Below are 26,523 nucleotides of genomic sequence, written 5' to 3' on the forward strand. Positions count from 1 at the left end.
TGCTATGTAAAAACAATTAAACTTAATTATTTATTCATTTTATTATAATCTTAAATAAACACCACTGATAGCGAAGACTTTGTGCTGCATCTCAATCATGCATACCATCTTCTCATTTTCAAATTTCCTTGGGTCTTTAAGACTTCTCTTAATGTGCAATAGCAATTAAAGTTCTCTTTGACTTCATTTGCACAAATTAAAATTTATTAGCACACACAAGAGTGCAGTCAAAATAGTTTTATTGTTATTTTTTAATTATGTTTTAATATTTTTCTATTATTTACTACTACAATTTACTATAACTACTAAAATTTTTATAAAAATATAACAATTTATGATATATATTATATATATCTGTATATTTGATATAATTCTATATTTTTATAACTATAAATATTAATTACAATTTAGGTCATCAATTTAGGTCATCATGCTTCAACACTCTCTGAATCTCAGAAACATGCTGAATTCAGTGTTTTGAGTACAAAATGTCACCGTTTAAGCTTGTCATCTGGAAATCGAGCATCTGTGCTCACAGACTTTAGGGCAAATAATATTTTCAAACAATTCTTTTTTTTTTCTTTTTTTTTTTTTTTAGCACTGGTTGTAATATTGAGTGCAACTGCGCAACCAGTGTGTCCACGACAACACCCTAAAGTTTAAAGAGCACCTATTATGTTTTTTAAATGTGCCTAATTTTGTTTTAAAGATCTCATACAACAGATTTACATGCATCCAAGGTCAAAAAACACTTTAATTTGCTCATAATCTAAATTGCAGCATTACCTTTTCTTCCCTGTGTCAAAAACTACTCCTTCAGTGATCCGTCCTAAAGGATTCATTCTAAACTCCTCCTTTCAGAGAGCCTACTCTGCTCTGATTGGTCAGATGTCCCAGTCTGTTGTGATTGGTCTACCGCTTAGTGTAGTGTTTGAGGGCGGGTCAAAGCTGTTCGTGAGCAGCCAGTGAAGACAGAAGGCGGGTTTTTTTGTTACCAAATTACGTAGGTTAGTACAGGAATTAAGTCTGGATTTACTAATGACTCCTTTCAGGTGTTCAGAATCAGTTCTTTCTTTTGGGAGTCAATAACTCCATTTGTCGTGCACTTTGATTTTTGAAACTTTGCAGACTTTTTTACATTAACAAACAGCTATATAACACACTACATGAAAGGTAATATTTGATAAACCATAATAGGTGCTCTTTAAGCACTTGAGATATGGCAATGTTACATGTTACATGCTCTTTGTTGCAACACTCCTTGTTGGCAAAAATGACACTTATACACATGCCAATGGGATAAAATGTGTTGTTGCATATCATACTTTGCAATTCAAGCAAAACTGTTGCACTATCCCTGCATAAGGCTATAAAGAGCTCTGCAACTAAAGACTATTGGCTATTTAAGAAATAAAAAAAAAGGGCCTCCTTTATTTGAGGGCTAACAGTCTTATACAGGAATCTTTTAAGGCCGTTAGTGAAGTCTGAATTCAATGGTAACTTCAAGAAAGTAATTTAGCAGTTTATGATCATTTGATCCTGAGTGGTACTTAACTATGATTTTTTTTTTTTTTTTCATCTGGCATAATTAATTTATCAGACATATACAGGCAATATTTGAGTTTATATTTGCTATAGCAATCTTAACAGCAATAAGCATGAGTTTTGACTGTAATAAAGATAAAGTAGCAGTGATGTATGTCTTCATGTAGGGTATTCCAAATGGCCACATACTTTATAGGAGAGTAATGCTCTGTACTCTTCAGAGTACTCATTTCAGGTGCACTGCACTTCAGAGTGAGTAGAGCATAGTGATGCTTACTTTTGAATGGAAATCGCCCCATTTCATGGGGTTTTTAAAGTGTGTTCAATTTGTACAAGAGGGCATTATTTGTATTTATTATAAGGACTTTTAGCAGCTTCCTATTAGGACTAGGTTTAGAAATAATAGTAGTTCTTTAACTATGTTGTGTCGCTTAGAATGGATTTGTCTCTAAACAGCTCTGCCTTTTCTTTTCAAGTAAATTACTGTTGAAAATCACTTTATGTGTGAAAATACATTTACGGGTACTGTGGTGTAAGCTTGTATGTGCTTTTATGCACTTTCAAATATCAAATGTGCAGGTTATAAATCAAATTTCCATTGAATTTGAATAATGTTTTTTTTTTTTTTTTTTTTTCATTCTTTCTGAATAGAACGGGATGAATTAAGCAGATATTGAAAGGGTTGTAAGTAGATGCATAGGAAATGAGAAAAATTGTTAGTGTCAATGCACCAGTCCCTAAAGCAGTAATTGCATTCTGGGGAATTGCAGAATGTTTTTAATTAAAACACCACTGATAGAGAAGTCCGTGTACTGCATCTTAATAATATTACACATATACCATCTTCTCATTTTCACATTTTCTTGGGTCTTCATGAAGACCCCTTCCTTGATGTGCAATAGCAATTAAAGTTCTCTGATATAGTGAGAAATAACACTTCAGTTATGCATATCTTGCAATAACAACATGTTGAACAGTGCGGTGACAGGTTTGAATAGAATATTTTGCAGTCCGGATGATGTTATTGGAGGGGTCGGAGGATATTTAAGATATTACTTTTATAGGGTAGACTGGGGCTAGTTGTCACAAGAGCTGTATCTCTGTAATTTTGTCGATCTGAGTCAAAAGTCAATTTGCATGTATGCTTGTTTTCTGTAGCATGTTGACTTCATACATCTAGTTCAAAATTAGATATCCTACTCTTAAATTGGGATAGTTTTTGTGAATTCTTTCCTCCAAATTAAAATTCCAGCTTCGTCATATTCTTGGGATAGCTCTTGAATAAACAAGTGAACATAATAAACCACAATGAGATACATTAAATCAAGGAGAAACTTTGTTCTGATGTGGGAATTTAATCGAAAAGTTGAACAGTGTTCTTAGGACAAGGGTATCATAAATGTCAGGTTGGAGCAGGTTCTCACATTGAAGGAAGTTGTCATGGATTCTATTTCATATGTGTTGTCCATTTTTGCTGTTTTTAATAATTATTATATATTTCATAATTGTTTTACCATTAAAATGGTGATACAAACCATTAAATAGCCTTGTATACTACATTTTAAATATTGATACTATATGTTGTAAAAGATGGCTTTTATTTTACGTTTGATAGTATTTCATATTTTTTTTAAATGTAAATCTTCTTAAATGTAACAACGTGGTCGGCTATAGGGGTAATGTGTGTTAGATTCACTGTGTCTGGGCAATTACAGTGGAAATGTTCAATAGCTTCAATAGATTTGCCTATAGAGAAACTGACTCTAGGAAATATACACAGTGTGTTATACATGAGTAAAGCAGTGTAACAACTAGTCCTAGTCTCCCCTATTTGTACAGTTCATAAAAAAGACAGAGAGAAAAAGACCAGTTAATCAGACATCAAGCACTTTGATGGATTTCATTTTATTCCGTCTTTTTTGACAGGGAAAAACAGCTGGAGTTCCTGAGCCTCTCTGATTTGAGTGTTAAATCTCCTTGTGTGGTTGGAGGGCTGCATGAATCACCAGTCTTTATAAAGACACGACGGCTCAAGAGAGCTATGATAAGTTATGCTGGCATTTAAAAATCGCCCATGGTGGTGGCACATGATAGTCAGGTTCATTTAGATTACTGTACATCCCGTTCCGTCAGATCGTTTTTTTTTTTTTTTTTTTTTTAACCATACAGTAAATTTGTTATGAAATAAAATTTGACTGAATATTTTTGGGGGATGTCTTCAAATAAATAAGGGACCCTAACTGAACTAAATTATGTTACTTTATATATATATATATGGTATACTGAGGCTTTTTGTCTCAATTACAAGAATGTTTCTGAATTCTACCCTCCAAAGTAAAACATTTTCTGTCATCATTGTGTTCAAGGGTCAATATTATGAATGCAGATTTTTACCCGAATGTTTAAGTGTGCTCTTTAGACAAATGTATTATTTATGAAACTCAGTTCGGAGCAAATTGTAACATTTTTATCAGGGTAGCTTGTCGCATATTTTAAATGTCAAATTTTTTTACAATGTATAAATTACAATATTTGCTGGCCAAATTTTCTTATATATATATATATATATATATATATATATATATATATATATATATATATGTATATCTATTTCCTTTTGTGTGTGTGTGTGTGTGTGTGTGTGTGTGTGTGTGTGTGTTTCATAAATCACTTCGTGTCTCATGATTGTTTTACTTTTTACATTTTGCTGAAAACGCCTATAATAGAGTGTAACAGTCAGGTTCCAGAAGTAAAAATCCCAATAATTTTTTTTGCCATAGATGAATTGATTTTTAACAATAACTTTGTTAGTCTGTGGTATATGCTTCTGTTGAAGCCATCCATCTGCGTTATTTCAACTTTGTTTAAAAATCACGTTTAATAGCGGAATTCCTGGTGAACAACTACATTACCCCTGGTACAGCAGAGAAAGATCCACCAATCAGAGAACCGCGGCCAAGAAAGCCCACAAAATAAGACCGAAGCAACCACCCACTTGATGAGATATGTATCTTTTTTCTGGGAAATATTGTGAAAATGCTCAATAGCTTTTATTGTAGTATTGTAGCTATGACTTAAAGCTGCACTACAAAACTTTGTGCTCTCTAGCGACATCGTGTTTCGACACTGCTCCTCTGGCAGATGAATTTCATGATTTGAGGTTACCTGGACATTGCCTGTATTTGATCATGACTGGAGATATTCAGAGCCGGAGTCATAACGTGCTGTTTTCATGTTGATATTATGTTATATGGTTAAACATTAAAAAATTAAATAATACTTGCTTTGATAAAGATAAACAACACTCTTATTTACATATTTTGAATGAATTGTATAATTTTCTGACACTATGTAAAAGCGCTTTGACTGTAGAGAACAGGGGACTCTCCTGAATCACCACCAGTTACAAACATTTAATATGATTATTCATCTAATCCATTAATCTAGTGTGTTGGGCATTTCTCCACTTGAGCTTCATGAGTTGAACCCCGGCAAAATTAACCGCTTTAAAATAGGCTAAATACCTCATTCAAATGCATCCTATTTATACATGAGATTCATCAATATATCTACAACATTTATAGAACAACTTACATCTGCACAACGAAATGATTGAACGTGAATTTGAACTTAATGACGCACTAGTCAGAATATGCCTATGCGTAATTTGCGTTGTGAATACGTGGTTTCCATAAGAAACACGCAATGGCTGTGTCTCGTTTTGAAGGCTGCATCCTCCAGAGGTCGCATTTGTCGCCAACATACGTCATCGAGGCTGTCTTGTTTCAGAAAAGCGAGTAGGACACTTCGAATGCAGCCTTCGAATGCGACCTTCTTTCACGGGAATTCAGAGGATGCATGAGGTGTATCCTTCGTGTGCACTCACAACCCACATTTCTTTGCTTCAACGGAAATGTCTAAAATAATGACACCAATTTGCCCGTAAATATAATGTTCAGACGCAAGGAATGTTAATTCCCAAGCTGAAGTACCTCAGTAGATGGGTGCAGAGTATATAATATGTATAATTATATTAATATATAATTAAAATAAAGTATTAGACTAAAAGTACAACTGTAAAATCTATTTTCTTTTCAATTTACATTATTATAACTCTCCTAAAATGTACCTCATACATTCCTTTCCAGAGGGACTTTATTCCCTTCTCACTTAAAGCACTCGTGCTTGTTAAAGAGTGGCGTGCTGTCATAGTAACCATGTTATGTTCCGTTTCTGTTTGTCCTACGAAGGCCATCTCGTTTAAACGAGATTTGTTTAAAGGAGGACACTCGGTATACCGCAGCCTTCAAAGGACACATCCTACCTAGCATGCAGCTTTCCAAACAAGACACAGCCAATGTGTCCTTTCATGGAAAATGAAAAGCATGAAGAATACTAACTTCTAAACTTCTAAAAAGTAGCTTAATACTTCCGTCTATACATTATTTTTTCTGGAGCTCAGGTTTTTCACAACAAGGACAGTAGGCCTATGTACATTTATACTGTATGTTTGATACATGTTTAAATTAGAAAATATGTATAATTTTTTTTTCTAAATATTTGAATATTTGATAGAATATTTGATGTTACAGTTTGACACTTTTGATCCATTTAGCATGTCATCATCATGTAAAAGATATTACTTTCGTTGACTACAATTTTATGTCATTTTTGAGTAAAACTGACTAAAATTAATGAATATGACATGACAAAATATTGAGTATTTTAAAGGACATTTTCGTCAAAAGACTAAAGCTGTAACAAATGAAAAAATGAAAAAAGGAACACGGCAGTTGATAAAGCAAGTGAAACTGTAGGCCTAAAAACATTGTAAACTAAAAACATAAAACGAGCAATAATGGGGATAAAATATACTTTATTAAACATGAAAATAATATGTACAAGAAGTCAGTTTCAGAAGTCATATGTATTAGTAAACATGCACAGTAACTTCCCTTGACAACTGATTGCGTTCTTTAAACACACGGGTATTGTTCGATTCATAAAAGCATGACAAACCTACCAGACAACACACTGTATCCAATTCCAAGCATTATAGCAGGTAAACAACATCGCAAAATGGATAACAGATAAACATCCATTCAGACTGCAGTGATACCATCCTGAACTGCATGATTGTGACTGACTGAACTAAACAGTGTCCTCAGCCGGAACACATGACAGCCGGCACTTCTTTCCTGTGTTTATGGACATGGCGTCATGATGCAAAGAGGAATGACATAAGCCAGCGATTTTGCACCAAATCCGACCCGACAGCTCAGAATACAAATTATTTTTATAGGCTTACTGTAAGGGGGTTCAGTGGAAAGGAGGAGGCGAGAACCGGCTTAAGAATATAAATAATAATGTAATAATAAACTTAACCAAAAACACACAACCATAAACACACAGTACAGCTGCCTGCAATTCTCTCTCTCTCAAACTGTCGTCCCCGGCCGCCTTTATCCCTCACGCGCACCATCAGGCTGATTGGGGACCAGGCGTGCGTCATTCCAGCCCGGCCCCGCCCTCCTCGGCTCTACACTCCTCCCGGCGTTGCCTCAGGCCGGGGAGCCCCCGGCATGACATACATCCCCCTTCCTCTCCGGGGGGCGTGCCTTGCGCCCCGACTGCCGGCGGGTCATCCCCACCTTCCTCAACCTAGGAGGAGACAGGAGGGGAAAAAACAACAACAAGACAAAATAGGCGAGGGAAAGGCCAACACGGAGCGACAGAGAGAGAGAGAGGAGAGAGAGAAAAAGAAACTCACTGGTTCTCTGATGCGCTGTCGCGTGGTCCTCGATCACTCCTCCACCCTCTCAGGCAGACGGCAGCCACTCCTCCCCGGGCAGACCGGAGTCAGACCTCCGACCCCCAGCGGACAGAACACCCCTCCGCGTTCCCGGCGTCCCGTGGGGACACTCCTCCGCCCCTGGCAGCGGCCCTACCACTCCAGGCGGTCGGGGAGTCGCTTCCCTCCTCCCCCCGCGGACGGCGGCCTTCTCTCGACCCCTCTGCATTCCCGGGGGACGGCAGGGCACTCCTCCGCCCCTGGCAGCGGCTCCCTCACTCCAGGCGGTCGGGGAGTCCCGTCCCCACTCGCCTCGCGGACAGCGGCCGTTCCCCGCGTCCGGGTGGTCGGGCTACTCCGTCCCCTGTTGGATGGCAGCGGCGCTCCCCTATGTGGACGGCAGTGTCGAGGACTCTGTGACAGGAATCCCTCCTCCTTTCCGGGTTTCGGCACCAGTGTAAGGGGGTTCAGTGGAAAGGAGGAGGTGAGAACCGGCTTAAGAATATAAATAATAATTTAATAATAAACTTAACCAAAAACACACAACCATAAACACACAGTACAGCTGCCTGCAATTCTCTCTCTCTCGAACTGTCATCCCCGGCCGCCTTTATCCCTCACGCGCCCCATCAGGCTGATTGGGGACCGGGCGTGCGTCATTCCAGCCCGGCCCCACCCTCCTCGGCTCTACACTTACCTAAATGAATCGGGGTAATGTAAGGACATTGTTTTGAACACTGATTGTTTACGCACTTAATCAATAATGACAATTTGTTAATTTTTTACAAAAAAATCTTATATATTGCAGCTTTAAATATACTGTATGTGGCACAATTTGAACAAGGGGGCTTTAAGAAGCTGGTACATATTTTTTTATTTGTTTTATTTATTTATTTTTTTTATGGAGTTTTAGCAGCTTCCTGTTAGGGCTAGGTAAAAAAGTGTCTCTTATTGTGGATATAATATATGGGATATTACAATTATTAGTAATTTCAGTAAGTAGTTTTATTAAATAGCTATATTTCAATAAAAGACTTTCCAATTTGACAATTTTTATAATAACACTATTATTGTATAATAATAAAAAACCTAGTGTACAAAAAAGAAAGGGTTTAGATTAGTTTGTACAGTAGCTTTATTTTAAAATAATTGTTGCCTGTCCCTTAGTTTGTGCATGTGTTAAAATGCTTTGTATTTTACAACACTGCATTTCCTTAGCATGAACTGCTCAAATGAATACCACCATCTGGATTCCCTCAGCCCCACATGGTAATGGGGATGTGCACGCATGTATTCTTTTTCAAGTTGTCCCTTTGAGCAAGTGGTTGGTGCGACATGCTTTTATGCCACATTTCTTCAGGCAAAATAAAGAAGTGAATGGTTTCAGCAGTGTATACTACAAGAAGCATGTGTTTAAGTACCCCCTCTCTTTCTTTCTGTCCATCGCACAATCATTCTTTTTGAAAGACCTCAGCTGCATGCTATCCTGGAGTACTTACTTTAAACAACAAAAGTCCCTTTGCTCTTTTTTGCTTATGTCTTGAAGTGATCCCTCGTAACCTCCCCAAAAAGGCAGACAAAAACAAAAAACAACACAGTGACATCAAAATACAGTTGTCAGTATCCCAATTCAGGTACACCTACCACAGTCAAAACTGCTGTGCCTCACTCACTCTGACGGTGACCATATGTCCCCTCTCAAATTCACTATGGCTTTTATCTCTATCCAAAATATACCCAAAAAATACATTATTTTCTTTTTTCTCTTTCAAATTAATTCAGTACCTTAGATGTTGAATGTGTTTGTCCACTTTGTTCTTCTAGGCTCACAATTGTATGGCTTCTATTAGGCTTTTATCTAACATCCTGTGTTTCATTGACATGAAAGTGGCAGTCCAGCCCTTTGTTGCCTCCCCAGATTGTATCCGATAGGCTTATAATCACAAGTGCTCAAGAGCAGTTTTTTTTTTTTTTTTTTGGCTGGTTGTTCACATGCCATGATCTAGTAGAATTTTGCTTAAATTTTAGCAGCATTTGAATGAATAATTTCCCAAAAAATGAAAATTCTGTAATTATTTACTCACCCTCATGTCATTCCAAACCTGTATGCCTTTGTCTTTTCAGTGGAACACAAAGAGATTTTTTCCCCCAGAATTTTTGATGCAGTTACAATTAATGTGAACTGGATTGTTCTTTTAATTTAGTTTCTTTTCAGTCATTTGTTTTCTTTGTTTATGGAAAATCATTATTTTCAATGAATCGGTTGATGGAAAAAAGCTCTGAAGTTAGTGAACTTCTACCTTCATTAACTGTGAACTGGATTGTTCTTTTCATTTAGTTTCTTTTCAGTCATTTGTTTTCTTTGTGTATGGAAAACCATTCTTTTCAATGAATTGGTTGATTGAAAAAATGCTCAGAAGTTAGCGAACTTCAAAATGAAGGTGTTCCAGGAGAGCTAGGAGCTTAAATTTAATTATGTTTCTCACCCAAAGCTATTGTTTGAATTCTGAAGACTTGGAATATAGCAAACGAGTCATAGGAACCACCTTTTATTTGTATGGAGTTTATGTCATGTTTTAAACCTGAAAGCTCCAGTCCCCAATTGTAATTGCTTGGAAAAGAGCAACCAGTACATTCTTTAAAATATCTCCTTTAAGGTTCTACATAAGAGATAAAGTCATGTGGGTTTAAAATGACATCACCACACAAACCTAACATTTTTGGGTTTCAATTATTCCGTTAAAAGAATGATACAAAACTTTTGTAATATGTGCAAACTTACAGTATGTATACAAATATAATGCAGTTAAATATTTATGTCTGCTTATAAACCCTGAACACTTCTTATATGTGAAATTCTCTTCAACCTCTCTTCCACCTGAATTGCTCAAACACCTGCATCCCTAGTTTATATTCCTGCCATTTGGTTTTTGTCACTAAAAATCATTATCTTTTAAAATGTACTACATCCGAATTGATAACCAGATACTGAAATGGAACTTCTGTAATTTCCTCTCAAAACAAAGAAATATGACATTGTGTCACATTAATATGAACAAATGATGAATAATTAGTATGCCTCATTCCCGGCTGTGACCTGACATTCATAAGGGTAATTAGCTTGCAAGTATTACAAGTATTACCAATCTGTCAATAAGCTTCATACAATTCATGACACATCTGTGACTTGAATTCATTTTGGTGGCCTTTGGAAACTGAGCATTTGGTGGGCTTTTGGGAAAAGGGGCCAGCTGTCCCGATACAGATTTTAAAGTCTAATTTAAGCACTGCCTGTTTATAAAAGCACTTTTAAACAAGCACAAATGGCATCAAAGACGCATTATAAGTCAGTATGAATTTCATTGTAATTTAGTGTAATTTCTTATGCATTTAATATCATCCGTTAAAGATTAAATAAGCAGCATGGCTTCAACAGCTCATTGATGCTGATTCTCTCAGTCCCAGTGAAAAAGCAATTACAGAAATTACTTCTTTATTACAAAGTGTTCACTGCATAGGTACAATGCTTTACCACAAAGTCACATATTAATCTGTGAAAAATTCTCAAGAATTGATTTTCCTAATAGGAGAACAGTGTCTCAAATTGCTATCGGCTCCCGGTGTTAAAAATAAATTTATGTTTTAAGAAATAATTAGGCTAAGTCTCCTAATAGACTTGTCCCCAAGCCCACATGTCACATCCTAGCTGACCTTATAGTCCTCTTCATAAGCCATTGAGCTCCATAATTTCACATTTAAATCTGGCCCTGAAGCAGAACCAGTCAGTAGCCGGTGTTTTAGGGGGAAGTGATTGCAGGGAGTGAGGAGGTTTTAGCATCAATATAGCCCATAAAGAGCCTCTTCATCCCTGCATCAGTGCTCCAGGTGACACCACAGCACCATAAACCATTGGAGAGTAGGTTAATGTGGGTTAATTCATCAGATTTGAGCAATATGTGCCATTAAATGTCACTGGTTAGCATGTAGCACAGTGTTGGCGAAGCTACTTTGCAACTTGTCAAGCTATAAGCTTCTTATAATGTAAAGTATTTCAACTGCAGTTAAAGGAATGGTTCACTCAAAAATAAAAAGTCTAAAATATCATTTTATCACCCTTATGTTGTTCCAAACCCATTTTACATTTTTTCTTTCTTCCGTGGAACACAAACAGAGATGTTGGGCAGAATGTTCTCAGTCACCATTGACTTTAATTGCATCCTGTTTTCTTTTTTTTTTTTTTTTTCTTGTTCAATAAAGGTGAATGATGACTGAGACTGTCATTCTGCTTAACATCTCCTTTTGTGTTCCACAGAAGAAAGAACAGGTTTGGAACTGATGAGTAAGTAAATGATAACAGAGTTTTAATTTTGGGTGAATTACACCTTTAATCTACCCTTTTAAAAAAGCAGTTAGCTACAGTACAAGCTGCAAATAAATAGTATATGTAAAAAAGTGCATATATATATATATGTGTGTGTGTGTGTATATATATATATATATATATACGGTATGTATATACACACACACTACCGGTCAAAAGTTTTGAAACACTTACTCATTCTTTATTATAATTGGGGTTTTTTTTCTTTTTTTTTTTTTTTTTTTTTTTCACATTTTAGAATAATAGAAAAGTCATTAAAACTATGGAATAACATAAATGGAACTATGGGAATTATGTTATGATTAAACAAAATCCAAAATAAATCAAAACTGTGTTATATTTTAGCATCTTCAAAGTAGTCACCCTTTGCCTAGAATTTGCAGACTTGTACTCTTGATATTTTCTCAACCAGCTTCTTGAGGTATCACCCTGGGATGCTTTTTAAACAGTATTGAAGGAGTTCTCATCTATATGCTGGGCACTTATTGGCTGCTTTTCTTTATTATTTGGTCCAAGTCATCAATTTCAAACCTTTTTTTTTTATAATGAAATAAATTAATATGGTGGCACAATTATATTTTTGTCTACAAAACTAATTTCAAACATTTAAGCATCCGCCTTCAGATCAAAAGATTTTTAAGATCATGAGAAACATTTCGGTCAAGTGTTTCAAAACTTTTGACCGGTAATGTGTATATATATATATATATATATATATATATATATACAGGTGCATCTCAATAAATTAGAATGTCGTGGAAAAGTTAATTTATTTCAGTAATTCAACTCAAATTTTGAAACTCGTGTATTAAATAAATTCAATGCACACAGACTGAAGTAGTTTAAGTCTTTGGTTCTTTTAATTGTGACGATTTTGGCTCACATTTAACAAAAACCCACCAATTCACTATCTCAAAAAATTAGAATACATCATAAGACCAATAAAAAAAACATTTTTAGTGAATTGTTGGCCTTCTGGAAAGTATGTTCATTTACTGTATATGTACTCAATACTTGGTAGGGGCTCCTTTTGCTTTAATTACTGCCTCAATTCGGCATGGCATGGAGGTGATCAGTTTGTGGCACTGCTGAGGTTGTATGGAAGTTCAGGTTTCTTTGACAGTGGCCTTCAACTCATCTGCATTTTTTGGTCTCTTGTTTCTCATTTTCCTCTTGACAATACCCCATAGATTCTCTATGGGGTTCAGGTCTGGTGAGTTTGCTGGCCAGTCAAGCACACCAACACCATGGTCATTTAACCAACTTTTGGTGCTTTTGGCAGTGTGGGCAGGTGCCAAATCCTGCTGGAAAATGAAATCAGCATCTTTAAAAAGCTGGTCAGCAGAAGGAAGCATGAAGTGCTCCAAAATTTCTTGGTAAATGGGTGCAGTGACTTTGGTTTTCAAAAAACACAATGGACCAACACCAGCAGATGACATTGCACCCCAAATCATCACAGACTGTGGAAACTTAACACTGGACTTCAAGCAACTTGGGCTATGAGCTTCTCCACCCTTCCTCCAGACTCTAGGACCTTGGTTTCCAAATGAAATACAAAACTTGCTCTCATCTGAAAAGAGGAATTTGGAACACTGGGCAACAGTCCAGTTCTTCTTCTCCTTAGCCCAGGTAAGACGCCTCTGATGTTGTCTGTGGTTCAGGAGTGGCTTAACAAGAGGAATACGACAACTGTAGCCAAATTCCTTGACATGTCTGTGTGTGGTGGCTCTTGATGCCTTGACCCCAGCCTCAGTCCATTCCTTGTGAAGTTCACCCAAATTCTTGAATCGATTTTGCTTGACAATCATAAGGCTGCAGTTCTCTCGGTTGGTTGTGCATCTTTTTCTTCCACACTTTTTCCTTCCACTCAACTTTCTGTTAACATGCTTGGATACAGCACTCTGTGAACAGCCAGCTTCTTTGGCAATGAATGTTTGTGGCTTACCCTCCTTGTGAAGGGTGTCAATGATTGTTCTCTGGACATGATTGTGTAGCCTAGTGAACCAAACTGAGAGACCATTTTGAAGGCTCAGGAAACCTTTGCAGGTGTTTTGAGTTGATTAGCTGATTGGCATGTCACCATATTCTAATTTTTTGAGATAGTGAATTGGTGGGTTTTTGTTAAATGTGAACCAAAATCATCACAATTAAAAGAACCAAAGACTTAAACTACTTCAGTCTGTGTGCATTGAATTTATTTAATACACGAGTTTCACAATTTGAGTTGAATTACTGAAATAAATGAACTTTTCCATGACATTGTAATTTATTGAGATGCACCTGTATATATATATATATATATATATATATATATATATATATATATATATATATATATATATATATATATATATATATATATATAATTTAAACAGCAACACTTAACACTTAATGCATAAGGTATCATGAACTAACAGTGAAAAAAAACAGTACATTGGTTACCAGCATCTTTGTTTATTAATCTTTGTTAATGTTAGTTTACACAAATATAATAATGAATTGTTAGTTCATTTTAATTTATAATGCATTAACTAATGTTAACATATACAACTTCTGATTTAAAAAATGCATTAGTATATAATAACATTTACTTAGAATTTGCTGTAAAATTATTGTTCATTGTTAGTTCATATCAACTAATGTAGTTAACGAATATTTTCAAATGGAACTTTATTGTAAAGTGTTGCCATTTACACTAATTATTTTACCACTAATAGATTATTAATTATATTAGTGGTTATTATTTTGCCTCCAATAGAACTATCATTTACATAACTCGGAAACATTAAAAGCAGCATTGTACTAAGTATTATATTATTTTTATAATAATAATTTGTGTAATTATTATAAAATTATTGTAATAATTCTAATAATATTTTTTGCGCAGTATATCGCTATAAAAAAAGAAGACGTGAAATGGAGTGCAAGTATATGCACAGTTAATAAGTTAATCTTTTTTTTTTTTTTTACTCTAATGCAACATGCGAATGAATCAATCCACAAAAAAATATTTGAGATGGAGTAGGCATTATTGCAAATGTGTTTGAATATTACCTAATTCATTCAGTTCATTGCAAAATAGCAATTTTGTTACAGCTAGTCATTAGAAGTAGCAGCATGTTACTGGTAAAATATAATATTGTTACTTTTAGTTAGTTAGTCCACAAAATTAATGAGGCATAATAATTGGCACTGCTTCATAAAGCCTAGTTTACAATGGACAAGAAAATTCAACATATAAAAGCACTCTTTACCATTATTTTGTTAGAAGCTTTCTTGATGAGGTCAGTTGTAAGGGTTTCTAGAACATGACTCATTCATGTAAAGGAATTTGTGAACTTTGATGCACTTTTCAGCTGAGTGACTGTAGAATCCCTTTGAGGAAGATGACAGCAGGGGATCGCAAGCTGACTTTATTCTTTCGAATTTAAAAGCTTGCTGGTCTGGCAATTTTTTTTACATCAGCATCTATATTTTGGATCCATAAATTGCAACAGGGATGTCATAAAAACTCTCTTCTGTGATCTAAATTAGAAGTTCTATACTGGTTTTTCTTCAGGACCAAGATTTATAAATTGGCCTCGAGTGGTTACCCAACACAGTAAGTAAACAATAATGGCCTTAAAATAAAACATTGCAATTATTCATATTAGCCAAGAACTGCAAAGATCTAACATTGTGCTAAATTATTAGCATGACATACTGTAGGCTAAATAGGAAAAATGACAATTTTGTTTTCTAGATGTCTCCTGAATTTCTAAGGTGTCATGCTCTCATGGCAGTTAATAATTCACCACACAAATAAAGCTGTGGTTGGCATATCCTTTCTGCTGTATTTTAAGTAGTCTGGGTCATATTTTATTTTTCCTGGTGTGTTTTTCATGGTTTTCAATGATGAGGGAGTATCACACAATCTGTCCACGTTGGCATCTAATTAATTTGGCTACTGCAGCTTCTACCAAGTGACAGATTAATATGAGCCAAAATGTTTGATTGGACAATCCTCCTTTTGAACTGCAAAATATATGGGAAGCATTTTCTCATTTTAAAAGTAGATAACTTTTTTTTCCAGCTCACCAGTTGAGAATCACACTTTATCAGGTGGTAATTAAGCAAATTAGTTCTTTAAGCCTCGAGATTTCCATTTCTCACAAAAATCCACAGTGGCAAAGCAGTTTTGTTAAAATAAATTTGTTATGTCTAGTACCTATTTCATAGTTGCATCATTCTTCTACATATAAATCCATGTACTGTATTCAATCTGCCTTTATGAAATACCTTTCCCAAAGATTTTCGGCAACAATTCCGCAAGGGACAAGCTAGAAACTGTTGTGACTTGCTATTGTTTCCCGTCAGTTGTCAAACATATATTAGTTTCAGCTGAAAGTACATTTAGTTTTTGATGCTTTTTTTTTTTTTTTTTTTTTTTTTTTGGAATGGCTTTGTAATGGTTTGTCAGCACACTTTGTAATGAATAAAATTCAAAGGGGGGCTGATATCTGCAGGAGCCATTAAAAGCACTTATGTGTGGCCCGCACTTAGCAAAACAATGCCACAGTCAAGGTGCAGCGAACTGCAAGAGCACTCTTCTGTTCGAAGGGACTCAATTGATTTTGTCCTCTTCTTAGTCCAAATCTCTTAACCCTCATAAAATAACATTGCTTATGATTAGAGATTGTAGAGTTTTAGGATTGAGCTCTCTGTGTAAGCTTTTACTGTGCGATCTTGGCTTGTTAGTGCCAGTAATTATTTTGTTGTTTCTTCTGTATTCTGTTTTCAGCTGTATTCTGTATTATAATTACAATCAGAACACCTTAATGGAATAGTTCACCCAAAAATTTTTTTTTTTTTTTGTCATCAATTATGTTGTTCCAAATCCCTATGACTTTCTTTTATGGAACAGGAAAGTTGTTTGGCAGAATGTTAGTCTCAATCACAATTTAATTTCTTTGCATCTTTTTTTCCATACAATTAAAGTAATAGTGACTGAGGCTAACATTCTGCCAAACATGTCCTTTTGTGTTCCACAGAAGAAGACAAAAAGGCTTAGGGGTAAAATATATTAGCACAGAATTAAAATTTTGGGGTGAACTATGCCTTTATCACTGGCCCTGGCAACCACCAACAGCACCCTACCATTGTGGGAGCAAGTTTTGGATGGGCAAGCACAACTCACATTTCCTTCAGAGAAAAAAATCTAATTTCACTATGATATTCAAAGAACAGCAGGATGTCATATCAATAATTCCTGCTAGACACTTCCCCAGTTTCCCAATGGCTGTCTCTTTGGCCCCTTCCTTTTGCTTTAACTTTTATCCTCAAACTTTTTTTCATGTATTCAAGTTTGAATGAGCAAGAGGCTTGAGCTTTCTTAATAAACAGACACAATGGGTGGTGATATAGCCTCTAGTCCAGCTAAAGGCTATATTACCACTCCTTTATACACACTACTTCAAGGCTCCATCTTTGTGTGAATCACTGATAGTAGCGTAAAATCACGTGGAATGTGCTGTATATATTTTCATTAACTGACAGTCATTTCTGCATCTCTGCATAAATGTATTACAAAAAACTGGGGAATCTGTCATTATTTCAAGTTCTCTCTCAATTCCCCCTCTCTTTTCTTCTTTCAGACTTGGAAAACTTCAAAACACACAGGCGGAGTTCCGTGTCTGTCCGGGAAGGGCAAGGAGTGGTACTTCTCTGCGGTCCACCCCCTCACTCGGGAGGTCAGTCATTTGTCTTCTGGCAATAAAATGTCCTTTAAAATTAGGCAGTATTTCATCATGCCAAATTCAATCATTGAAGACCAATTCAGTGGGTGTGGTGTCAGGTCTCGGAGTGGTGTTTATTTAAACTAAAATTAACAATAAAAATTCTAACAGCGAAAATAAAGTGTCTAGACCAGGGGTCCCCAAACTACAGCCCATGGGCCGAATACGGTCCTCCGAAATGTTTTGACAGGCCTGCGGAGCCATGATTGTCACACGTTTGGACTGGCCCACACTGGAACCGTGAGAATGTTTTGGTGGCCTTTCATGCCTGTAAGACTGACTATAGTGTGAGCCAATAACATTCGAGTGCAGGTTGTTAAGGAGCATATCATTGGTTTCACCCGCTGAACGAATACGCCACTTCACTGAAGTTCAAGTCGGTCATTTGAGTCTGAACGAGATAAGACGTCTCATTCATGAAGGAACTGAATGTACTGGTGCACTTGTTCAGGAACTAAATGCATGAATCATTCATCATTATCAAGAATCTGCTGAACAACTAAACGAGAGGAGGAGGCAAGTCATTTGTTCAATTCGGCAATCTTGTTCAACAAGAAAATGGGCCAGATGAATTATGAATAAAATGGAGTGAAAAACAACTTATTACAATGGCATACAGACCTTAGTGAAACTCATAATTATTTGTTATGCTAGTATTGTCTTTTTTATTTTTTTTTTTTTTTTGTAGAGCTAGATAAAAACTCATGATCAGCAGTTCACAGTATGATAGATATGCTCTGATGACATTTGTGGGGAAACGCTTATGATGCTTAAACACTCTGCAGTGCTGAAGTCTCTTAGTAGAATTGTTGAGATGCAAATTTTAATAAATGATAATTAGACTTTTTCAGATTGTGAATAACGCTTTTTCCTCATTCAGAGTGTTAAAGACAGTCATTTGGTGCCATCTACTGGCGCAAATGTGTAATTTGCAGAAATGGTCAATGAAATCTGAACTAATCTTTTTGGTGAGCAGATTAAAAAGACTGCAATCACTGAGATTAATCAAAATCATCACCAGTAGAGGATAGAGTACTTATTACAAATTATTTGAGCCAATGGATGGATCCACTAATGTAAGATGAAGTAGGCAAAAATGTTACATTTCACACAGATTTTAAGTGTTTTTCTTGTTAGCCTACAACAGTAGAACGTAATGAAAGTTCTGTTAAAATGACTGGAAATGAATTCTGTTAATGGACATGAAATATTGATTTGAACTGAAATTATTTTATTAGCTATTTGGTTAGTAGAGTCAGCAAAGTGATATGAGAAGTAGAAAAGATGGCTCGCAATACCTGGATGACCAGTGAAATATCTGTTTATCACTGGGAGTGCAGTCATTATTCAGAAATATCAGACTACTGGATGCTGCGATGGACCAATCAGAATTGAGTATTCTGTAGAGCCGTGTAATAAAGTGCAGAAATTAAAAGGGGGTGCATGGTGTCCTCACCATGATCAGGGATCATGAAGGTAGGGGAATGCAGATCAGGGTTTGATCAATATAAAGACGGGGCCTAGTGGGCGCACACACTCCCTTCTTTGTTCGGGATGTGAGGTGCGGCAGCTTCTCTTCAGCTTCTCTTTTTTTCTCTGCATGTTTTCGCCAAAATTATTTTTTTTATTAAAACATTTCATTACCTTGATGCATCTTTTTTTTATCTCGTCTTCATTATCGAAAAACCTTAGTAATGTCATTGACGAGATTCACACTACTTGCAGATTTCATTTACACTTCTTTTTCCAGAGAAGAGCTTTTCCCTTGGTGCTATGGCTGTCTAATCCACAGCACATATAATCCCATCAGTACCTCTCAATTCTCTGATAGCGTGCATAGGCAAGCCCTACCACCCTCTCGAGACACTGCTGTTTGTGCACATGCCCTCTTCCAACTTCACCTGCCTCTTGTCTTTGACTATACAGAGAAAGGGATGCAGTTTATAGGACATAGTATATAGCAGTATACACTGGCAGCCAAAAGTTTAGAATAATGTTCAGATTTTGCTGTTTTGGTAGGAAATTGGTACTTTAATTCACCAAAGTTGCATTCAGCTGATCACAATGTATAGACAGGACATTACTGATGTAAAAAACAGCACCATCACTATTTGAAAAAGTCATTTTTGATCAAATCTAGACAGGCCTCATTTCCAGCAGCCAACACTCCAACACCTTATCCTTGAGTAATCATGCTAAATTGCTAATTTGGTTCTAGAAAATCACTTGCCATTATATCAAACACAGTTGAAAGCTGTTTGGTTCATTAAATGAAGCTTAACATTGTCTTTGTGTTTGTGTTTGTTTTTGAGTTGCCACAGTATGCAATAAACTAGCATGTCTTAAGGTCAATATTAGGTCAAAAATGGCAAAAAAAAGAAACAGCTTTCTCGAACCTCGTCAGTCAGTCATTGTTTTGAGGAATGAAGGCTATACAATGCTTGAAATTGATTTCAATTTCAAAAAGATTTCATACAAAGGTGTACACTACAGTCTTCAAAGATAAAGGACAACTGGCTCTAACAAGGACAGAAAGAGATGTGGAAGGTCCAGATGTACAACTAAACAAGGAAATAAGTACATCAGAGTCTCCAGTTTGAGAAATAGATGCCTCACATGTCCTCAGCTGACAGCTTCATTTAATTCTACCCGCTCAACACCAGTTTCATGTACAACAGTAAAGAGAAGACTCAGGGGTGCAGGCCTCATGGGAAGAATTGCAAAGAAAAAGCCACGTTTGAAACAGAAAAACAAAAAGAAAAGGTTAGAGTGGGCAAAAAAAAAAAAAAAACAAACAAAAAAAACAGACATTGGACAACAGATAATTGGAAAAGAGTGTTATGGATCTTAAAAATGGTGCCAACAGTGTTGCTTGTTAGAGGAAATGCTTTGTTAGCGGTTATTGCACAATATATGCTAGTAGCACTAAAGGGAAAATCACCTATGAATTGATGCAAAATTATCTGATGGAAATAGGGCTTGTCAGTAATTCCGCTGAATAGGGTTGATGTCAGGGTAGCCTACTAGAACTTTCGGAAGCAACAATTTTTTTGTCTATGGTAAAATACTTTCTCCTATCCCAGTATAATATACAAAGATAACTATAAGCCAGGTTTGTTGGTTGACTTCCAAAAGAGTGTAAACTTTGTGGTGCTTTTAAAATATTGCTCTGTTGGTTTGAGCAGTCTGACATGTCAACTTTTGGATCAACCACGTGATCCAAAAAAATGACGCGTGTTTGGGGTGGGACTACCTGTTTGTTAGACCAGTGGGGTATTCGGGGAATGTTTGGGAAACCTGTTTGTCATCAGTTTTGCAAATCCGGTTGGTGCCGTAAGTGACACAGAAATTACACATTTCACAAATAACCTTGTGTGTAAGCCATGCCCATTACCTAACTAATTAAACTGCCTAATGAATATAGAAGTTTTATTTATTTTTTATTTTTTTTCTGTTGTCATGTTCCATACTTTGTCATGATTTAATGCTTTAAGATACAAGACAGAGGGGTTGTGATGTCAAATTTGTCGAATTGAAAACCATCAAGCCGACCAGCCTGGCCAGACTTGGAGATGAGCGTAGACCAGAAAACCTTTGGCTGTGTAAATCTCTTTTTCAAGAGTTTATATATATATATATATATATATATATATATATATATATATATATATATATATATATATATATATATATATATATGTTCCATAATATTATCTTATAACAGAGGCTCCTGGCTAGCAAAATAGGACATAGGACTCTAGCAGAAGAATCACATTTTGTTTTCTTGTCTGCCTTTTGATATTGGTTCACAGAAATCTGAGAATTTAAGAACTTATTGCCTGTGTTGGATTTGCTGATGTGTTTTCCTCACTGCGTGTGGCTGCTGCTTGGTTCACCAAAGTTTTTTCCTTTTTTTTTTTTTTCAGCTGTCCTCACAAATAAGATGAAATACATTTTGGTATTGGAGAATGATTTATCTCCTCCTTTATTCCTTGAAGGAAAAGCGGCGTTTAGGAGTACAGAACTGTTTGGAAGGAAAATGTTATTACTGAGTTCTTGAGCAACAATGTATCTGGATTTAAACAGAATAAAGCCTTTGTATGCTAACTTAGATGATGTCCTTGTCTCTGTGGCACTCAGGAAGGAAAAGCACTGCGAAAGGAAGCAAGACATTCTCTGTTAACTTTACAAAGAAAGAAAATAATAACTGAAAGAGATGTCTGAATGTTCTTTAGGTATGTTAGATACAGTGGTGGGGAGTAACTAGGTAAAAGTTGCAAACTTAAAGGGATAGTTCACTTACAAATCTAAATTCTGTCATCATTTATTCACCCTGATGTTGTTCCAAATCCTTGTCTTTCTTCCATGGAACACAAAAGTAGATGTTAGGCAGAATGTTAAGCCACTTTTTGGTGTATTTATTTAGTTTATTTGTTAATGTATATGTATTCATATATTAAGTTTGATGCTGTCACACCCATATTTTAACTGAAACATATAAAAGTATATCTATATCTAATTACATTATATGATGTAAAAGTGATTGTCCCCGTATTAAGCAATATACTTGACTGTAGTTGAACCACTTTAAATTATGAGTAGCTTGTTGCTTAACAAGCTACAGTTTCAAAGTAGTTTTCCCAACTTATTTTTTACAGCCAGAATGATTCAGTGCATACAAAAATCACATAGATTTTCATGTACAAGCTGTAATAGATATTTTGATATCAGTATACAAAAGACTCCAATTTGTATCTGCTTTCCAAAAAGTGACTTCCTGTGACATTTGATGATGACGTTGATCATTTATGCCATCACTCTGTTTCCCCCCCAAGCATCCTCCACAGTCAAACTTAGTGTAGTCTGTGGGTGGCGCAGTAATGAATGGATATCGCAGCATAGCACTATTCATTACCTTCTGCACTCGCGGTCTGAATGACTTGCTACAGCTTTGAGGACTCATACGCTGCAGAGAAGCTCTCGTCAGGAGCAGAGGCCTGCCTGCCAGAGCAACTGTCTGGGGAAACATAAGGCAGAGAAGACAGCTGGCCCCCTGCATCCTTATGCCGAGGATGTGCTCACACATGCTGATTGAGCTGTATGTGATCCACCGGCAAGGGAGACAGAGAGAGAGAGACAAAAGGGCTTGGTGGGTGATTGGAGGAGAGACTGTGTGCTGGTTGTTATGCTTCGCCAGTACAAATTATATGTGTATCCACATGCAAGCATGTGGGCATATACAGTATTAGTGTGCCAAACCACCCAAGTGTGCATATACTGTATTTGCAAGCTTGTGACTCAGGCTATGGCTGTGTTTACACCTCAACCTAAAGTGCCCAATTCCCATTTTCTGCTTAAATCAGAGGTTTTTCACATGAGTTTTAAATATAGGCCTTATCATACACTGGCGTGAACAGGCTCTGAACTAAGCTGAATGCATAAAAACCCTACACTTGCATTTTTATTTATAAAATTTTATTTATTATAATCTAATATAACATGTTAACATTTTATGCAGGCTTCCCATGGTCAAGGAATTTTGAAATTGTGCTTTATTTAGGCCTGGGAAAGTCATGGAAATTAATCAAATATTTGAATTCATGGAATTTCAATAGTGGTTATACATTTTTTTCAAATGGTCTAGTTTGGCTAGATTTTGCTCTTGTGTTGATGTCTGTCTGATTATCTGTTTTCTCTTGTGTGGTGTTTGATTTGTAAGAAAATCTGTCTTTTGAGTCTGTTCTTTTTTAATGAAGCCACCCAACTTCATTGGTATGAATAGTTCATAAGCAAATTGGTAATTTTGGTGGATTTAAAAAAATAAAAATCCTTATCCAGTCATTACAAATGACTGGAAAGGTCATAAAAAGTTATGTAAATTCAGAGGTCAAAAAGTGTTGGAACCCTGTATATATCCACAAATGTTAAAATCATTTTAATATTTTTTAATAAGTAATACATTATATTTTAATAAATAATCAATTATGTATTCATTAATAATAAAAGGAGTTGCATTTATTAATGAAGTTTAAATCTAAGGATGCGCCAGATCTCCTCTCCAGATTGAGAGCTGTTTATAAGAATATTAGTTGATTTTACACAGAACTTGTGCAACTAGATTAACATCTTCAAAGATTTTTTTTTTATTTTTTTTATTTTTTTTTTTTGTCAGTACACACAAGGAAGATATAATTAAACCCAAGAAATGTGTACAAATAAGATCCTATATATGTATATGTGTGAATAGTGAATAACCGAAGACCGGTCTGATGCCATATATTATGAGGCTTATTAAGACTTCATTCACAGGGTATTTAAAAATACCATCTCAACTTAACATGTGGACATGCTGTGAATAGATTAATTAAAGCCAGCTGCATTGCGAGAGTGTAGAAAATCTGCCTTTGCTCTTTGCAGAGCAAATGACATAGTAACTGCAGAAGTTAGTCAAGACAAGATTGCAGTCGATTTCACCAAGATTCTGCAAATTCTGAGTAAGGCTGCACAATATATCAGTGACTGTATCAACAACAAATATATGTATATGTATATGTATATGTATATATACAGTATATTAGGCCTTTCATTCGATTAGCATTTTTAGTGAACATAATCGAATTAATAAAATGACATGCCGATTAATTCATCAAATTAATCGCAATTAATCGCATACATCATTATTTGCTGAGAAAGGCCCCAAATAAAATTAATTCATATAAATAAGGCAAAATAATTCAAATATTTATATATATAATCTGTATGGCCTATGAGAAATATGTAATACAGATTGAAATTCAGTTAAAAAAAAATTGCATTATTGTGGCAGATGAATAAAGCCTTGATTAAACAGTACAAAAAGTGGCTTAAGAACTCAATATTTTGTTTGTTTTATTCTGTTGTCCTTCGCCCACCTGTTGTAATTCCTCCTCAGTGAGCAGTTCTCATTCTGTGGCTGTGCTGCTTTTCAGGTTTGTAGAGGCATGCTGCCACCTATTGAAGTGGCTTGTAAAAACATGTACTTCAAGCTTGAATTGTTCATATGGTAGGGAAATTCATCCTTTTATTACAGAATTGACATATGGGTCAGCGGGTGTGATTAATTGCATTCGTTTTTTAACACTTTATTTTTTCTATAATTAATCGCACTAAATTAAAGCGTAATATCAACAGCCCTAATTTATTTTGTTGCTAATGCAGTCACTGATATATTGTAGAGCGTTCACAGAATATTGGTGAATATACAGTTAATATATGCAGTATATTTAAACCCGCAGGTAGAAGGCACAGCGCGGGGGGCGGCTGGAGTGGCTTTCCCTCAGAGGAAGGAAAGCCGCGACCGCAACGTTGCCATGGTCATGTTCTCGCAATGAGAACACGAACGCTGCCTCAGTGTGAGCGCGGCCCAGACATGTGAGGCAGCACCCGTGGCCGTCGGAGGCGGAGAGATAACGACTGCATCCAGGAATCACACAAAGACGGAAAGGCATCTTTAAAAAGACGCATCTTTAAAAAGACGTTCTCGTCAATGTGTTGCTCTGATAGAGGAAAATATACTCTTTGCAGAAATATATACTCTCTCAGTAGCGCTGTCGAAGTGCCCAGGGGCATAGTCTGCACTAAGCGTACAGAAGGAGAGAAATCCGCTGAAATGCGCCGTATATCCAACAGCATACACTTCTTTCTGAGGTGAATGGATCGGCAGTGGAATTCAGCTTGCTGACACACAACCGCTCGTCTCCAAAGAAAAAATCTGAAAGAGTGGTTGTGAGCCAGCTCCTTTTATACCCGTATGTCCGGGGGAGTGGCATGCAAATTCCACTCGCCAATTCTCATTGGCCTTTTCTCAAAGATTAGAGGTGTTTTGGGCTCCCAAGAGCGAACCCTAGTGTCACTACATCGACACAACGTCGAGTGAGTGACAGAAGGGGAAATTCAGTTTTTTTGGCAATTTCAAGCATTGTATAGCCTTCATTCCGCAAAACAATGATTGACTGACGAGATTCTAGAGAAAGCCATTTCATTTTTCTTTTACTTTTTTTTGTTGCCATTTTTGACCTAATATTGACCTTAAGACATGCCAGTCTATTGCATACTGTGGCAACTCAAAAACAAACACAAACAAGCTTTTGTTTGTTCATTAAGCTTCATTTAACAAACCAAATAGCTTTCAACTGTGTTTGATAAAATGGCAAATGATTTTCTAGTACCAAATTAGCAATTTAGCATGATTTCTCAAGGATAAGGTGGTGGAGTGATGGCTGCTGGAAATGGGGCTTGCTAGATTTGATCAAAAATGACTTTTTTCAAATAGTGATGGTGCTGTTTTTTACATCAGTAATGTCCTGACTATACTTTGTGATCAGTTGAATGCCAGCAAAATCTTTACATTATTCCAAACTTTTGGCCGCCAGTGCATATATATATATATATACAGAGAGAGAGAGAGAGAGAGAGAGAAAGAGAGAGAGAGATTTTAGCAAGCATGACATTTTATTGATATTGACCAAAAATTTTTGAATTATAATGTAAGTACTTAATATAAGTGCTCATTAATTGGAACAGTTCAATTGGATTCATAAAGGAACAGCAAGGAGCTTCGCAGTGTCTAATTTATCAGTATCTGAATGAATACTTTAGTTATTTAAAGGGGTCATTTTGCACAAAAAATTTGCAAAATGGTGCATAGATGACAACACACACTGTATAAAAGCTCACATGATGCTTTACCTCTATATCAGTAAGGCTCAAAAGTCTGGGACAACTTTCTAGGTGTCAGGAAACAGTGTGTCCCTCTCCATTGGACACCAGTCACACATTATGATGGCCCTTAAGGCCTTCTAGTAACAAACACCCACCCCCACACACAGAGAAACAGCCACATAAACACCCATACACCAGTCTATCAATTCCTATAGGAATAACTTAAGCCCTGCAGGAATACAATGCCACTCATTCTCAACAACAAAACAACAGATTATGTGCTGTGCTCCTTGGCTTAGGAGATTTAGGAGCTACGCTTAGCGCTGTCTGCC

The 26,523-nt window shown here is 36.2% G+C and overlaps 1 protein-coding gene across 1 annotated transcript in view; it reads left to right on the forward strand.

Moving 5' to 3' along the window:
• The window catches only part of LOC127449422 (contactin-4-like), a 261,042-nt gene that overhangs the window by 108,239 nt on the left and 126,280 nt on the right, over positions 1-26,523 (forward strand). Inside the window, exon 5 of the mRNA XM_051712833.1 lies at positions 17,351-17,446. Within this exon, the coding sequence (XP_051568793.1) occupies positions 17,351-17,446 (96 nt within the window). The remainder of the gene's footprint in view (positions 1-17,350; positions 17,447-26,523) is intronic.

This window comes from Myxocyprinus asiaticus, chromosome 12 (assembly GCF_019703515.2).
Source record: "Myxocyprinus asiaticus isolate MX2 ecotype Aquarium Trade chromosome 12, UBuf_Myxa_2, whole genome shotgun sequence".
Classification (NCBI taxonomy): domain Eukaryota; kingdom Metazoa; phylum Chordata; class Actinopteri; order Cypriniformes; family Catostomidae; genus Myxocyprinus; species Myxocyprinus asiaticus.